The sequence below is a fragment of the Gorilla gorilla genome, chromosome 5 (assembly GCF_029281585.2).
Source record: "Gorilla gorilla gorilla isolate KB3781 chromosome 5, NHGRI_mGorGor1-v2.1_pri, whole genome shotgun sequence".
Classification (NCBI taxonomy): Eukaryota; Metazoa; Chordata; class Mammalia; order Primates; family Hominidae; genus Gorilla; species Gorilla gorilla.
In genome coordinates, this window is record NC_073229.2 from 135,478,106 (window position 1) to 135,496,116 (window position 18,011).

Sequence of the window (18,011 nt, forward strand, 5' to 3'; positions counted from 1 at the left end):
GAGGCAGAGCATGCAGTGAGCTGAGATTGCGCCACTGCACTGCACTCCAGCCTGGGCGGCAGAGCGAGATTCTGTCTCAGGAAAAAAAAAAAAGTTTCTGCTAGGTTGCCACGGGCTGGGAAAGGTACTGTGTATGTGTGGGGAAGCGGAGATGGTTAATGGGTACAAAAATGTAGTTAGAATAAGACCTAGTATTTGATAGCACAGCAGAGAGATTACAGTCAACGATAACTTATTGTACATTTAAAAATAACTAAAAGTTTAATTGGAATGTCATCATAATTGGAAGGTCATTTACCTTCGTCTATCAGATTTCCTTAATTTTGATGATGAGGCAACTAAGCCTCAGAGAGGCAAAATGACTTATTAATGGTTATGCCATCATCTAGGAGTATAGCTAGAAAGAGAATCCAGGTCTCCTCACTCTCAGTTGGGAACTCCTTTTTTTTTTTTTCTGAGATGGAGTTTTTCTCTTGTTGCCCAGGCTGGAGTGCAGCGGCGCGATTTTGGCTCACTGCAACCTCCAATTCCCGCGTTCAAGCGATTCTCCTGCCTCAGCCTCCTGAGTAGCTGGGATTATAGGCATGCACCACCACACCCAGCTAATTTTTTTAATTTTTAGTGATCCACCCGCCTCGGCCTCCCAAAGTGCAGGGATTACAGGTGTGAGCCACTGCACCTGGCCTTTTTTTTTTTTTTTGAGATGGAATTTCGCTCTTGTTGCCCAGGCTGGAGTGCAATGGTGCAATCTTGGCTCACTGCAACCTCTGCCTCCCGGGTTCTAGCTATTCTCCTGCCTCAGCCTCCCAAGTAACTGGGATTACAGGCATGTGCCATCACGCCCAGCTAATTTTGTATTTTTAGTAGAGATGGCGTTTCTCCATATGGTCAGGCTGGTCTCGAACTCCCGACCTCAGGTGATCTGCCTGCCTTGGCCTCCCAAAGTGCTGGGATTACAGGCATGAGCCACTGCGCCCAGCCAGGAACTCTTTTTCACTCCACCAGGCATTACCTATTATCCCAAGAGCTGTGTTTCTCAACCTTTTATCATTATTGTCCTTCCAAGGAAAAAAAACACAAATTTAAATTATATTTAACAAGGCAAAGTAATTACTAAGAAGTAAAATATTGTTGGGTAGGTCTGGGCGCTGTGGGGCCAAAAACTATGGTACTGACTTTTTTGTGTCCTCCTTCAAGAACTTACTTGTATTCTGCCAGGGTGACACTGTTGTGAATTGCCCTCATACAGACGTCACTAAACATTTGGGTTTGTTTTTGAGACAGGGTCTCATTCTGTCATCCAGGCTGGAGTGCAGTGGCATGATCATGGTTGACTACAGCCTTGAACTCCTGGGTTTAAGCAATCTTCCCACCTCACAGCCTCCCAAGCAGCTAGGAGTACAGGTGCACACCACCATGTCCGGCTAATTTTTAAATTTTTTGTAGAGACAGGGTTGCACTTTGTTGCCCAGGCTGGTCTTAAAACTTCTGGGCTCAAGCAATCCACCTGCCTTGGCCTCCCAAAGTGCTAGGATTTCAAGTATGAGCCAGCACGCCTGGCCAATGTTTGTTGAATGTATCAGGTACTGAATGGTGATCAAAAGTTTTAATGACATTGCAAGTAAATTTCCTTTGACTGGAATCATATAATAACTATAAAATCTGATGTAGAGAGAAAGCATCAGCTAGGAATCAAAACACTGAATATCAATTTATGGCTCTTTACTGACTAGTTGCAAGATCTTAAATTTCTTATCCTAGGGAAATTTGTTCTTAACAAGCATCACTTGAGGCACATTCTAAGCTCTCCCCAAGTATGAAAACTGCTGGCCTAAATAATATCAAAATCCCTTCCGGCTCTGACATTCTGTGAGTCTATTATTTTTTGTAGCTTGACTTCTTACAGATCTTAAAGGGTAAATAATATAACTACAATCAGAATCATGCTGACTTCTGGGTGTTGTCAACAACATGGATAGCCCCTGAATTAAAATCAGTAAGTTAAAGGATTAACATTTTTCCCTAAATATTTTTAAGGAGTTCTGCTAACAAGTGCAGAACTTATTTTAGTAACTCTTATTTTGCTAGAATGCCCAGCAGAAGTAGTTTCATAGAACAATAAAATAACCAAAGCCAAACTAAGAAGTGGCTGTTGATGAGGAACAGGAGAGAATATGGATAATTAGGGCCTGGATAATTTGAAACTATCCCCACCGGCTGGTAATGAAACAGCTGCTCTATAAGGCAAGGTCTCATTCAGCATTAATATGATTATGCTGTCTGTATGAACATTTTAAAGAACTGGATAAGATTAAATGCTGTTCAAAGATTACTTATAAACTATTTAATGATCAGAAGCATTATCTCCTATTGCTCTGTTGGACTGTAAAGAGATCAGAGGTCTTGATGCAAGTGCTCTTAGCGTGATCACACTGTGACTCTACGTCCCCAATACGGAAAAAATTTCACTGTAAGAAATTTGAATAGTGCCTACATTCTAGAAGAATTTCAATAAGCCATGCAAAAAAGATGTTACATAAATAACTGAAACCTGAAAAATATCACAGCAAGCAAGGAAGCATGCAAGCTGGTGTTAATAACTTACATTATTAATAACGTGCCTTCAAATGCAGGCACATTATTTGCCAATCCATAAATAATAGGCTTGAGGAAGTCTGTGGACCCTCTGGAATCAAATGGAAAACTGTATTTGCCTATATGCACTTCTCTTAGAAGGTCAACATATTCTGGGGCCGAGTGGTAAGTTAACCATTCACAGTTCTGGCAATTGTCCTTCAAAAACAGTTTATTTTAAGATATACACTTAAATTCAGAGAGTTACAGCTATATTAGAGGAATTATTCACATTAAAAGTAGTTTCTTTAAATAAACTAGACTCCTGTGTACACAGTTAGTTTATAGATCACTATCTACTTGGCTTAGAGCTACCTGGAGGGAAGCCATAGGTATCTTCAGTTTGTGGCTCAGAACACAAACTGTCTCTTACTATCCTATCTGGTAAATCAGGATCTGTGTTAGCTCTGATCATGAGATCGTAAGGACTGGAAAGGACTCAGACAGAACTCTGTTTTTAGAAAAGATTCCCTTAAGCCATTTTAAACACTGAAATGAAGATCTAGAGAGATGCAAAAAGACAACTACAAAACCAAAAACCCATTACCTGTCAGTATCGCCATATACAACCCTAGCCCCCCATTTCTTGGTATCATTCACCAGTTTAATAGCTCGTTCCAAGGTCTCTCTGGCTTTGTGAACAATACTATCGCCAACCTGTTGGTACAAACACATTGGAAATAATTTCTTAACATAGCTCAGTATAAGTCAACAGACTTTAACATATAATACATTTAATTACTAAATATTTCCAGAAATGAAACGAGAAAAGAACGTAAAAAAGAAATCAAAATAGCCATCAGTATCATCATTCTTTCTACAAGTACTCAAGAAGAAACTGAGGTGAAGAATTTGAAAGAACCAATCAATATACAAACTTGTCTTTGAGTATAACAGTAAGTGGACTGCACTTGTTACAAGGTACACAGCTACGTTGGATTCTTGGAAGAATAATCCTTCTTTATTCAAGAACTTTTTTTTTTTTTTTTTTTTTGAGGAGTCTCACTCTGTCACCCAGGCTAGAGTGCAGTGGCACAATCTTGGCTCACTGCAACCTCTGCCTCCTGGGTTCAAGCGATTCTTCTGCCTCAGCCTCCTGAGTAGCTGGGACTACAGGTGCACGCCACCACACCCAGAGAATTTTTGTATTTTTTAGTAGAGATGGGGTTTCACCATATTGGCCAGGCTAGTCTTGAACTCCTGATTTCGTGATCCACCCACCTTGGCCTCCCAAAGTACTGGGATTATAGGTGTGAGCCACCGTGCCCGACCTATTCAACTTTCTTATGTGCCCTTACAACTCATTAGGCAGAAAAGCACTCTTTGTGGGTGCATGAGTATATGTACGTGTATCTCTCAAAATTTTTCTGTTGAAGTGTTGATGATAATGTCTTTCAATATCATTAAAGTTAATGCTGAACTTCAATCTTGTCACTAGTTATACAAGGAAAAATGTATCTAATTATATGATGGAAAATATATTAAAACTGTTCAATTTAAATTAAATAGGTAGATATATATCTAGGAAGGTTTTACTCATTGGTGATTAGTGAATTTTAACAGTGACCACAGCATGAGTTTACAAAACAAAAAGATGCTGGGCCTTGACAAATATGAGAAGCATGCTAATGAGATTTTACAGTTAAGTAAATTAAGGAGACTATATAACAGTGCTGTTTTATTTATTGAACTCATTAAAGCTAAGAGTGGGAAAAATTGCCATTCAACATAAAACATAAATGGAGCATTCCTTTTGCAATTTTAAAACGCAAACTGCACATTTTTGTTTTTTTTGTTAAGAAGCAAACAATAGCAATAATGATCCTTCTCCCTTTACTGTAAAATTTGAATTACTAAATATAGGATTGAGTAGTATTTAAAAGGCTATTTAAAGTTGCATTACAAAGGACATATTAAGTACATGAACAAAGGAATAAATAATAAAACTGGTAGTAGAAACGAGTTGGGATTTATTTATTTATTTATTCTGATTTATTTATTTATTTTGAGACAGAGTCTCGTTCTGTCACCCAGGCTGGAGTGCAGTGGTGTGAGCTTGGCTCACTGCAACCTCTGCCTCCTGGGTTCAAGCAATTCTCGTGCTTCAGTCTCCCGAATAGCTGAGATTACAGGAGTGCGCCACCATGCCCAGCTATTTTTCGTATTTTTAGTAGACAGGGTTTTGCCATGATGACCAGGCTGGTCTGGAACTCCTGGCCTCAAATGATCCACCCGCCTCAGCCTCCCAAAGTGTTGTAATTACAGGTGTAAGCCACCATGCCTGGCCTTGGGTTTTAAATTAAGATTATGAATTCTGCTGAGACCTCTAGTACATCAGAAAATCTTGAGAATGTAAACTGTAACTTAATACATTACAAAAATCATGTTATCTAATGGAAACTCAAATTGAATAAAATGTTCTGTTACCTGCTGCCACTTTCAAACAAGGTCAACTTTTAAATATGTGAGGAAAAAGAGCTGCATAAGCAAGCCATTTTAGTGTCAAAGTCAAATATACTTCTGAGATATATACTTACAAGTAAGTATATACTCATACATATACACAGTGGTCTTAAATGTCTGCCTAATGCTCTTACTCTGGCACATTTAAGTTATACCCCAAAGAGTCAGAACTCTGCAGTTACCCCTGAAGACCACATAATAAGAAGAATTCAGCAGCACTAGAGTGAGGGGGAGGCGGAAGAGGGAAAGAGAAATAATTAAATTAACAGATTCTGCTACTTTGTGCCAAGGTTCCTAACCTGAAAAACATTACTTCATTAAAGGGCTAAGAGAGGATTTAAAAGAGGAAAATAAATGGTTTCACAATTTAGGCCATGATTGGGGATGCTCAAAAGTCTTTTTTTTTTTTTTTTTTTTTTGAGATGGCGTCTCACTCTGTCGCCGAGGCTGGAGTACAGTGGCGCAATCTCGGCTCACTGCAACCTCTACCTCCCGGGTTCACGCCATTCTCCTGCCTCAGCCTCCCAAGTAGCTGGGACTACAGGCACCCGCCACTACGCCCGGCTAATTTTTTGTATTTTTAGTAAAGACGGGGTTTCACCGCATTAGCCAGGACAGTCTTGGTCTCCTGACCTCGTGATCCACCCGCCTTGGCCTCCCAAAGTGCTGGGATTACAGGCGTGAGCCACTGCACCTGGCCTCAAAAGTCTTAATAAAAACAAATGTTTTAAGTAAAAATTAATTCCCTGCAAAGACATAAAAAGGAAGAAATAAAGTTCAGACAATTTTTAAAAAGGCACAAATATACCTTTATCATAAATATGAATGACCAATAATTTAGTAGAAAACTGTCAACATATAAAAATTTTAACTTATGAAGTAAGTCCAACTGAGACAGAGACATTAACCTCCACTATTAGCTACTTTATTCTCCATATTCTCTTCATAGGAATTTTTGCTTACCAAGTCTTGTCTTTCTCTATGATGGTACTGAGACAGAGACATTAACCTACAACTATTAGCTACATTTATTTATTCTCCATATTCTCCTTATATGCTTACAAAGTCTCATCTTTCTCTATGATAGTCCAGATCTAGTACTTTTTTGACTGTGTGTTCTCTGAAGGAAAGCAGGAGACCACAGTCAGTAATCCATTCGCCTCCCACTTTTAAAAGCTTTTAATTATTCTGGATACATAACTGTTGTATATATATGTATATGCGGTACATATGATGTACACAGGCAGACAATGTGTAATGATCAAATCAGGGTAACTGGGATATCCATCACCTCAAGCATTTATCATTTATTTGTGTTAGACATTTCAATTCCATTCTTTTAGTTATTTAAAAATATACAATAAGTTGCTGTTCACTATAGTTACTGTGCTACTAAATACTAGATTTTATTCATTCTAATTGTATTTTTGTACTCATCAATCATTTCTACTTTATCTCCCTCCCTCCCCACCTCATTGCCTCTGGCAACCATCATTCTACTCTCTATCTCCATGAGTTCCTTTATTTTTTTTAGTTTCCATAAGAGTGAGAATGTGTGATATTTGTCTTTCTCTGTCTGGCTTATTTCACTTAGCATAATGTCCTTCAGTTCCATCCATGTTTTGCAAATGACAGGATTTTATTCTTTTTTAGGGCTGATTACTGGACAAATGGGATCACATAAAGCTAAAAAGCTTCTGCACAGTAAAGGAAATAATCAACAAAGTGAAGAGACAACCCATAGAATGGGAGAAATTATTTGCAAACTACCCATCTAACTTGGGATTAATAACCAGAATATGTAAGGAACTCAAACAACTCAGTAGGAAAAAAACAAATAATTCGATTAAAAATGCACAAAAGGTCTGAATAGACATTTCTCAAAAGATGACATACAAATGACTAATATTACTAATTAGAGAAATGCAAATCAAAATTATAATGAGATATCTTCTCACCCCAGCTAAAATGGCTTTTATCCAAAAAACAGGCAATAATGAATGCTGGCAAGGATGTGGAGAAAGGGGAACCCACTGTAGTGGGAACGTAAATTAGTAGAGCCACTATGTAGAACAATATAGGATGCTGCAAAAATCTAAAAATAGAACTACCACATGATCCAGATATCCCACTGCTGGGTATATATCCGCCCCCCCCCCCAAAAAAAATGGAAATCGGTACATTGAATTGATATCTGCACTCCCATATTTATTGTAGCACTATTCACAATAGCCAAGATATGGAAACAACCTAAGTGTCCATCAACGAGTGAATGGATAAAGGAAATGCCATATTATGTGTACAATGGAATATCATACAGCCACAAAAAAGAATGAAGCCATCTGCCCTTTAAAAAAAAAAAGTGGCTGATATCTTCCACTTTTACTCTATTGGTGCTAACTTTTCACTAATTCATGAGAGGCTCTTTCTGTGATGTTAGCTGCTTTTTCCACTCATGATTTCACCTAGAAGTTTGTTGCGAAGTTAGCATATGATGAGGGGTCAAATGCATGCTTGCAGTCATTAATCTGAGGATAGCTGAGAAGACCAGGGTCAAGGAAGCAGGTACTGCTTGGGAGTCTGAGTTCACCGTGCAAAGCAGCAACGTACTCCCTGGTGAAACCCTATTCCTAAACTTCCACTGCTAGTTCAAAAATCCTACCAAATTCTGGTTATTCTAAAGTTACAGTATTTACATATTTTAAAAATAGTATAATTTCTGCATTATTACTAAAATACATTAATAAACACTTTTAAAACCGAGAGGCAGGGAAGAAATTAGGGAAATGTGGAAATGGCCCCTAAGAAAGGATTTGGGACAAGCATGGTGGCTCACACCTGTAATCCCTGCCAAGGCAGGAGAATCACTTGAGCCCAGGAATTCAAGACCAGCCTGGGCAGCATGGCGAAACCCCATCTCTACAAAAAATAGAAAACTTAACTGGGCATACAGGTAAGCACCTGTAGTCCCAGCTACTTGGAGGCAGAGGTGGGAGGATTGCTTGAGCCTGGGAGGTCGAGGCTGCAGTGAGCCGTGGTTAAGCCACTGCACTCTAGCCTGGGTGATAAAGCAAGATGCTGTTTCAAAAAAAAAAAAAAAAAGGATAGCTTTTGGTTTTACATTAGTAATGTCATTTCCATTTTTTTTCCTGCTATATCATATAGATCATTGGTTTTCAAATGTATTAATATGAACCCCCAGGACTGACAAAGTATTTTTTATCTTACCTAAAAGTATACAAATATAAACCTAGATACAAACTTTTATTGCTTACAGCCTTTACAGTGCAACTATAAAAAAATTTATCCAGCACAAAATCATATTACTGTACCAAAATATTCAAGTTAACAATATTAAGTTTCCACTATAGATGGTATTTTGCTGCTTTCAATGTGAATATGCCACTACTGCCTTGCTCATGTTTTTGGAGTTCATTTTGCCTACTGTGAGCTGTGTGAAGACTTTATGCTTTCCCTGCTTTTCTCTTACTGAACTAATGCAAATATGATATACCACAATGTTCTCTGACCTTCATTTGGCATGAAAAGATCACAATATAATAAGTTACTCTGTTCTTTTCTCACTCACTAGTATATTATTATATTACCCTGTCACACTATATTGTATTTGTATCAAATAAACACCTTAACTTAGTAAATATGAAATTAAGTCATTCTATGAAAAATGTCTTTCAACTGTCACTATCATTGCAAAAAAGGTTGTGCTTTATATCTACTGGTATACTAGTAAATATGGAATGACTGTTGTTTATTCTGACTTAAAAATTTTTTTTAGTTTTTAATTTTGTGTATTAATAGAGGCAAGGGATCACTATGTTGCTTAGGCTAGTCTTGAACTCTTGGGCTCAAGCAATCCTCCCACCTCAGCCTCCTGAGTTGTGGGGATCACAAGTGTGAGACACCACACCTGGCTAATTGTGACATTTGGACAAGCCAACATAACTATAATCAGATCTCTTGTCAATACATAAAATGAATTATGCAGTACCAAGGCTGTTGTAAAAACTGCTACAAAGGTGGCACTGAAAATTTATGCTAATAGAAAGTTACAGTATAGTTATGAAGACCATGCAGAAATAGGTGTATGCTAATTTCTAAAATTATCATTGGAATAAAGACACAGAGGTATCTTATAGAGAAAAGTCACAGATCCCCAAGAATATATATATATTTAGGCTTGGCATGAGAAAAACTGATGTATGTCATAGAAATGAAATGGTTTAAAGTTTTAAAACAAAATGAAATGCTTGAATGAACAGACATTCATTTAATGCTGCTTTAGTCTCTTTTTTTTGAGACAGGGTCTCGTTCTGTTACCCAGGATGGAATGCAGTGGTGCAATCATGGCTCACTGCAACCTTGACTTCCTGGGCTCTAGTGATCCTCCCATCTCAGCTTCCCAAGTAACTGGGACCACAGGCACATAACACTATGCCCAGCTAGTTTTTGCATTTTTGGTTAGAGATGGGATTTCACCGTGTTGCCCAGGCTGGTCTCAAACTCCTGAACTCAAGTAATCCACATGCCTTGGCCTCCCAAAGTGTTGGGGTTACAGGTGTGAGCCATTTTTTTGAGACCAAGTCTCATTCTGTCGCCCAGGCTGGAGTGCAATGGCGCGATCTCGGCTCACTGCAACCTCTGCCTCCTGGGTTCAAGCAATTATCCTGCCTCGGCCTCTTGAATAACTGGGATTACAGGTGCCCACCACCACACCTAGCTAATTTTTGTGTTTTTAGTAGAGATGGGGTTTCACCATGTTGACCACGCTGGTCGCGACTCCTGACCTCATGTGATCCGCCTGCCTTGGCCTCCCAAAGTGTTGGGATTACAGGCGTGAGCCACCATGCCTGGCCTTTTTTTTTTTTTCTTTTTCTTTTAAAAAAGAGATGAGGTCTCACTATGTTGTCCAGGCAGGATTCAACTCTGGGCTGAAGCCCCCCGCACCACATCTTAGCTTCCAAAGTAACTGGGAATACAGGTGAGTGCCACCGTGCCTCACTGTATTTTAGTCTCTTTTGAAAAAACTACAGATTTGTATCACTTACCTCAATGCATGGCATTCTCCCAGAAAAATTAGCAGATGTATAGCCAAATGTGACATTTGCTATCAGCTTAAGTCCCAACTGACGTGCATCAAGCATTCGTGACAGGGCTCTGTCTTGCTTGTAAGCCTTCATTGACTGCTTCACCATAAATCTAGTCTTCAAAATTTCTTCAAGCATTCTTGGTAGTACACCTTTTCTTACTGAAGGCTATCATAAAGAAAAAAAATGTTTAAAACCCCTCAAACATTATAGATTTACATAATTAAGAAGGAAGCATAAAACATAATAATGGCCAACTGTCATGAATTGAAACATGCTAACAACAGAGTGACCATAGTATTAGTGGCCGTCAATATAAAATCATCACATTTTATTTCTTGGAAGAGGATTTTTCTCCTAAATGGTTCCTGCAATGTTTATAAATCTAACAGAGCACTTCTATGTGAGTTCAGAGACCTCCAGGGAGGAGGATGTCAACTAGTGCATAAGTGACCATACAACAACTTCAGAGGGAAATTTTGTTCAAAACTTTGACAGAAACCCCCATTCTTTCAAAATGACACATGGGACTTGTATCACTCATAACCAACTCAGTTTTTAAAGATCTCATCCTAATGACCCCACACAGAAATCTGCATGGAACTCCATTTATCTACCTTGGAAGAATGATGAGCTGGGTTGACTCTGCTGACATTCAAACCTGCAGTTCCAGGGACTCTAGGTATTTCAAATCTGATGCTTAGACCACTAAGCCATCCCCTCCGGCCTACATTTATTAGCAATCTGGAAGAGGGGATGAATAGTGAGGTGATAAAATTTGTTGATGCCAAAAAAAAATCATTTGTATTCATCAAGACTAGGGAGAATTTATGAGAACTCCAGTAGGAATGAAAACCACAAAACAGTATTAACTTTGATGATGATTCACAGACACGTGCAAGGTAATGCATGTCAGACCTAACAATTAAAATCTCAGGGATAGGATAATCACACACCTGAATATTAAAAAAATCTTATTTTCATTAAGCTTTACACACTGGCTCCAAAAGTAGATGCAAGTTTAAAAAAAAGCTGTTAAAGGGAGATAATAAGCTGCTAGATATGCGACAATGGAACATATTCTAACCTCTAATTCATTTGGTGTACATTTTGAAGCAGCCATAATGTTTTAAGACATAAGATAAAAAGAACAGGGACCAAATTCGCAGAAATGTGACTGGAAAACTGATTTTTATATAGAGACCCATTTAATAAAAAAAATCTGTTTCCATTTCTCCAAGTAGATCTCATCTACATCAGTCCTTAGAAATACTACATTTTAAAATTTTCCAAAAAGAAACATACCATGAACTCTTTGGTTAAAATTTTCTTCATCTACATGGCTACTTTTAGTTTAGTATTCCCTCTTACTGGTAGAGAATGATGCCACTTTTGATATAGTACACCAGAATGAATTTGAGGGCTGGTGGGGTCCACTCTACCATCAACCACTCTACTGTCTCATGATTCTAGTACAGACTCACTGCTAAGAAAATAGAAAAGAAAGGAATAAAGTTGGCATATAAGAGGCAATATAATCTTCTTTTAGATGTCTCTTATTTGTCTTTAATTTGTAAAGTTTTCCTCTGTCTCTTTTGAGGGGAGATACAAGAGAGAAAAAAGGGACCCTATTTTTAGTTTGGATATCTTCTGAAAAATATAAACAATAAGCCTATTAGAGTATCATTAATTCTAAGATAGTCTTAATTTAATGTAGAAGAACAACTAGTAGCATCTACACATTAAAGCAATTTAAATCTTTGTAGGTAATATATTTTGACCATTAAGTTGCTATTTAAGTCTGCCTGATTCTAATAAAGGGCAGAAAGTATAAGCATACGTTTATTTCTTTCAATATTTTGTTAACTAAAATTTAACAATTTAAAGATTTAAAACCTAAATTCAAGAAAAACAAGGTGACTGGTTTGTTCCTGAAGTGATTTCTTAGAAGATTCTCATATCTTTGACTTTTTGAGATAAAATATTCAAGCAAACTCGGTGTTTTTGTTTTCTATTATGTGCCAACAATATCTAAACCATTATCAGCTCTCCAAAAGTTAAGCCATAGTTGTTATCTTTCATTTACAAGAAAGTATTACCTTGACAAAAGCTACTCCATTGGGGGACACTGTGACATCATGCCTAACTTGGTAAAGTAAATCTGGAGGTACTCTCAGAGAGGTACAGCCAAATTTGAACTCATCATACCTGTTAAGAAAGAGAACATTAAGCAAATACTTCCTCAAATCATAGAACAGAGATTTTATGCAATTTAAAAAATCTTTCTAACTCCATTAGAAATTCATTTTCAAACATCTAAACAAGAATTCATGTACTTAGTAATATGTTTATTTGCCTCATTACCAAAATAGTTTTTCAAATATTCACAATTTATTACAAGAAACATTTCTTAAATGGCACTATCCTAAAATTTATGGGTAAAATCTATACTGAAATACCAAATTTCAACTCAACATCTGATCATCTTATTTACTTTATTATTTTTTGAGATGGAGTCTCGCTCTGTCACCCAGGCTGGAGTGCAGTGGCACGATCTTGGCTCACTGCAAGCTCCGTCTCCCAGGTTCACGCCATTCTACTGCCTCAGCCTCCCGAGTAGCTGGGACTACAGGTGCCCGCCACCATACCCAGCTAATTTTTTGCATTTTTAGTAGAGACAGGGTTTCCTCGTGTTAGCCAGGATGGTCTCGATCTCCTAACCTCATGATCTGCCCGCCTTGGCCTCCCAAAGTGCTGGGATTACAGGTGTGAGCCACCACGTCCAGCCCAATCATCTTATACTAAATTACTTAAATAAAAATTTATTTTAACATCCTTGTGAATATATTTAAAGAATAATTTAAACCTTAAATAGAAATACTGTAAATCTTGTAAATTTTCCAAATTCCTGTTTTTAATAAAAAGACAGGATTACCAATATAATTTCCACAGATGCTTTCTATGAAGGAATATAGGATATACTAAAACCAACACATGATCTCAAATACGCAAAAATCAATAAAAAGGAAGACTCTGTTATTTCCTACAATTTAAGAAAAGCATCTAATCCTTTGAGAATTTAAAATGTTATTATCAGTTTATAGAATTTAATTTACATTAATTAATAAAACCTAACATTTAATTTTTAAAATCCTGGACTATTTATAAGAAAAATAAAGAGGAGGTCTAGTTGAAGTTATAAGATCATAATCCTCAAACTGTTCCACTGAAAGGTAATTTACATCAACAATTTAACTTTCATTTTAAAAGAGACTATAGTTACATATGGAGTGAAACAGTTGCAAGGCTGACCTATTCCCAATCCTCTTCATGAGTCATCCATCCATGAAGCTGGATTAATCATATGGTGATCCATGTCAATTGGTAAGACAACTATAATGAATGGATTAGCTGGGATACAGTCCATTTATCTTGCTCATAGGGAAGGTGTCCAGAGCAAAGAGACACTCAGAAAGTGTCTAATTTTAGTAAGAAGTACAAAGCACAACAACATTATTGTAAATGTGAAAAAAACCTTACTTTCCCAAGTTCTCCACATGGCCAAGGCAGGTGGAAAAGCAGTAGTTATATGCAATCACAATAGAAGGATAAAGTGATTGGAAATCCAAAACGAGAACAGAGTTGCTATAGAAGCGGGATTCAGGCTCCATAATTAGAGGAACACACTGTGGGGCTCTCATCTGGGATCTTTGCTGAACACTAGGTGTCACAGGAATATAGTTCATTGGTTTAGCAATACGCAACATCATTGATTCCACACGGTACTGCAGGGAGAAAGGGAGGTGAGAAGAGAAGAAACACAGTTAAATATATTGGTCATTTGAATATATAATCATTTGAGGATAATCTGCTTTTCAGAGTAAGACTGTATGACTTTTTTTTTGAGACAGTGTTTCGCTCTTGTTGCCCAAGCTGGAGTATGATGGCACGATCGCGGCTCACTGCAACCTCCGCCTCCCAGGTTCAAGCGATTCTCCTACCTCAGCCTCCCGAGTAGCTGGGATTACAGGCATGCACCACCATGTCCAGCTAATTTTTTGTGTTTTTTGTAGAAACAGGGTTTCACCATGTTAGCCAGGCTGGTCTCGAACTCCTGACCTCAGGTGATCCGCCCACCTCGGCCTCCCAAAGTGCTGGGATTATAGGCGTGAGCCACTATGCCCAGCCTGTAATACTAGTTATTTAGTCAGCTTTCAGATGCGAAAAGGGATATATGTAAATCCTTTTCCTATTCCTATGACTTTTATAAAAACTATAAAACATGTCAAATAACTTAAAAGATAAGTCAATTTTAAAAGACAGATGCAATTAGATCTCTTTTTATTTTTATTATTTACTTATTTATTTTGAGATGAAGTCTCGCTCTGTTGTTCAGGCTAGAGTGCAACGGCACAATCTCGGCTCACTGCAACCTCCACCTCCAGGGTTCACGTGATTCTCCTGTCTCAGCCACCCAAGTAGCTGGGATAACAGGCTTGTGCCATCATGCCCAGCTAATTTTTGTATTTTTAGTAGAGATGGGGTTTCACCATGTTGGCCAAGGTGGTCTTGAACTCCTGACCTCAAGTGATCCCCTGCCTTGGCCTCCTAAACTGCTGGGATTACAGGCGTGAGCCACTGCACCTGGCCCTCTTTGTATTTAAATACAGCTACACCATAATAAAAAAGTGTAGGACAGACAGCTGTATAGTTTGACAATTTCGTTTAAGAAGTTGGTCGATAATCTTGGAGAAATGTATTTGGGAAAATTAGAGAATTAAAAAGCTGTCAGGAGACTTAAGATAGAAAATGTTATCCCAGTTTTTCAAAGAAACAAACAAAATGATTATAGAATTATAAAGTACTGAATGTGGCTTTTGTTGTGGAAATAATTAAAAAATAAAAAAAAGAACTGAATAGTAATCAGCTTATTACTGGTCCCTAGCAAAACTGAATCAAGCAATTACTGGTATGTTTGTTTCTAATAATAACTATTAGAAGGCTTGGGGTATTAGAAAAAAAATTACTCACAAGAACCAGCCTGGGTTCACTGAAGTATTCTCATGAGGTTTTAAGGTATCTGCCTTTTATTACAGACTAGCTCAAACAGTTGTTAAATTTGATGGGTATAAATAAAATAAATAGCTTATAAGCAATTAAATGAAATAAACAGGTAAAACAAATGTAGTTGGAACTCTATGTTTGCTATATTTACTGAACTGGTTGACTGAGGAATGCTATAGACACAGGTAATTAAAATAAGTAAGGATTTTACAACATTAAGGAATCTGAGTGTTTTAATATGGTATCGCTGATGCCTACCACCGTGCTTAACAAACCACAGGTATTCAAATACATATTTGTTGAATATATAAAATCATTTTCAGCAAGGCGTTTAGTAAAAATCTCTCATTATATCCTTGGGAAATTACTTAGATATGAATTAAATGGCTTCTTAGGTTTCTTTTTTTATAACATTTAAAAAAGTTACATAGTCCACTTATATTGATTTTCAAGCTTTTTATTTTTATATTAAAATTATCTATGGGAAGTTTTAACAAGCCAAAATTAAAAATGTAAAACAAAAGAAAGGTAGACTTTCTTTGTTGCTTCTCTAGTTTTAAGGGACATCTTTAATCACAGTAACAATATTCAGGAATATAATATCCTTAAGGGCATGGACATTTATTTTCTTAATACCATAAAAAACTTGGCAGTGGCCGGAAAGTTGGCATAGAAAGAGAATAAAATGACAAGACTTAATTACCCAGCTATTGATTAGTTGGTACCAAACAGAAAGTTTAAAAAGTCAAATCACTTCAAACATCACAAAAGTGTATCACTCATACAGAACTTTCAAGTCTGCAAGAAAACTGATTTCCCACCTGTGAACCCCTTGTCAGTACATGTAAAAACTGAATGCCAAAAAGTCTAGCCATCTCACTGGTTTTCCCAATCAGGTCCAGCTGTTCTAACATTTGGAGATTTCCACGGACACGGCTAACATAATGATCAACCATTTTCCATCTGTTAAAAAAGAATCCACATTATGAACATCAGGGAAAAATTTGGACACTTGAAAACAGTACTTTTTTTCCTGCCAAAAATCTACATGCTAAAAGTGAGGTTACTTAAGGAAAGAGTAATGATACGAGCCTTTAAGCAAAGTATGCTAAGGAATTAAACATTAGAAAATTTTAGGTATTTCAAGGGCATGAAAACCAGTAAAGATACACAAAATTTAAAATAGTACTTGTGATTAGGTGGTAAGATTAAGGATCACTCTTTTTCAATATTTTGCTTGATGTTGCTCTATTCTTTTTTTTTCTATTCTTATTATAGAAAATTAACATTCTCCTTTAAGATACAGCTGCTGATTATGCAATAATTATTTATCATATCTATAGATTTTTAAAGAACATGAAGGGTCTGGGTTATCATTGTAAGTCTAAAATAAAAACATGCACTATGTTCATGGCAAAAAAAAGTAATTTGGTGAAGATTTAGAAAAATCAGGAACATAAATTTTAGTGAGATAATACATGGGTTAAACATATTTCAATAAGTATTTTTTGTTAAAATATAAAAGTTCTGTTTTTCAGTTTAAACCTTAAATTTAACCGCTTTACCTTACCTTCTTAAGAAAACAAACAATAAAACCCTCAGCAAATCCATAAAAAGAATTTTAATATTATAAGATGTAAAAATAACCCAGAAGTATACTATAAGGAATAAAATTTATTCATTTGAAGATTAAGGTTCACATATATTGTAATCTTTAATTATATTGCTTTTAGAGCAATATAGTCACATAATTGTCTAATAAATGTGTTTAAAGACCTTTTCCTCGGACACATGACTAATGCTTAATAGAAAAACTAGAAAATCAATGTGAAGGAAGAAAAAAAAATACCCTATTATAAAAAAGATAATAACAGTATATTACCAAGAAAGTAGAGACATTGGAATCCTCATATACTGCTGGTGGGAACGTAAAATAGAGTAGTTGCTTGGGAAGATAATTTGGCAGTTCCTCAAACAGTTAAACATAGAGTTACCATATAATCCACCAAAAATTCTACTCCTAGGTACATATCCAAAAGGAATGAAAACAGATATCTACACAAAAAACTATATATCAATGTTCATTACAGTATTAATCATAGTAGCCCAAAGTGGAAACAACCAAAATGTCTATCAACTGATGAAGAAATAAAATGCAGTATATATCCATACGATACAGTATTATTCAGCAATAAAAGAAATACTGAAAGATGCTATAACATGGACAATTCTGGACAGCATTATGCTAAAAGAAGCCAGCCACAAAAGACTACATATTGCATGATTCTGTTCATGTGAAATGTTGAGGACAGTCAAATTTATTTGGGAAAATTAGAGAATTAAAAAGCTGTCAGGGGACTTAAGATAGAAATCTATGGGGACAGAAAATAGATCAGTGGTTGTCTAAGGCAAGAGGTAGAGGGTGGGGGGATTCTGGTGGAGGGGGTGATAGGAGTGATGAAAGGTTGAAGAGTGGTGGCTAGGTGATGCAGGATTTCCATTTAGAGTAATTAAAATATTATAAAACTTACTGTGATGATGTTGTACAACTCTGAATATACTGAAAGCCAGTGAATTATATACTTTAAATGGGTAAATTGTATGACATACAAATTATATCTGAATAAAGCTGTTAAAACATTAGGCAAACATGAAAGAATCCTAAACTCTATAAATGTTTAAGAAACAGAAATTTTGTTTCATAATTTACATTTTTAACTTAATATACTGACTCCCCATATTTAT

The 18,011-nt window shown here is 36.7% G+C and overlaps 1 protein-coding gene across 4 annotated transcripts in view; it reads right to left on the reverse strand.

Moving 5' to 3' along the window:
* The window catches only part of REV3L (REV3 like, DNA directed polymerase zeta catalytic subunit), a 185,802-nt gene that overhangs the window by 20,075 nt on the left and 147,716 nt on the right, over nt 1-18,011 (reverse strand). For 2 of the 4 annotated variants that reach the window (XM_055391516.2, XM_031011917.3), the window contains exons 22-26: nt 16,088-16,229; nt 13,743-13,987; nt 12,302-12,410; nt 10,164-10,370; nt 3,182-3,291 (exon numbers count right to left, since the gene is read on the reverse strand). In XM_055391516.2, coding sequence (XP_055247491.1) covers nt 3,182-3,291; nt 10,164-10,370; nt 12,302-12,410; nt 13,743-13,987; nt 16,088-16,229 — 813 coding nt within the window. Of the gene's footprint in view, nt 1-3,181; nt 3,292-10,163; nt 10,371-10,824; nt 10,947-11,512; nt 11,689-12,301; nt 12,411-13,742; nt 13,988-16,087; nt 16,230-18,011 lie in introns of those variants that run through there. The other 2 variants (XM_055391518.2, XM_055391519.2) reach the window with 2 other exon arrangements.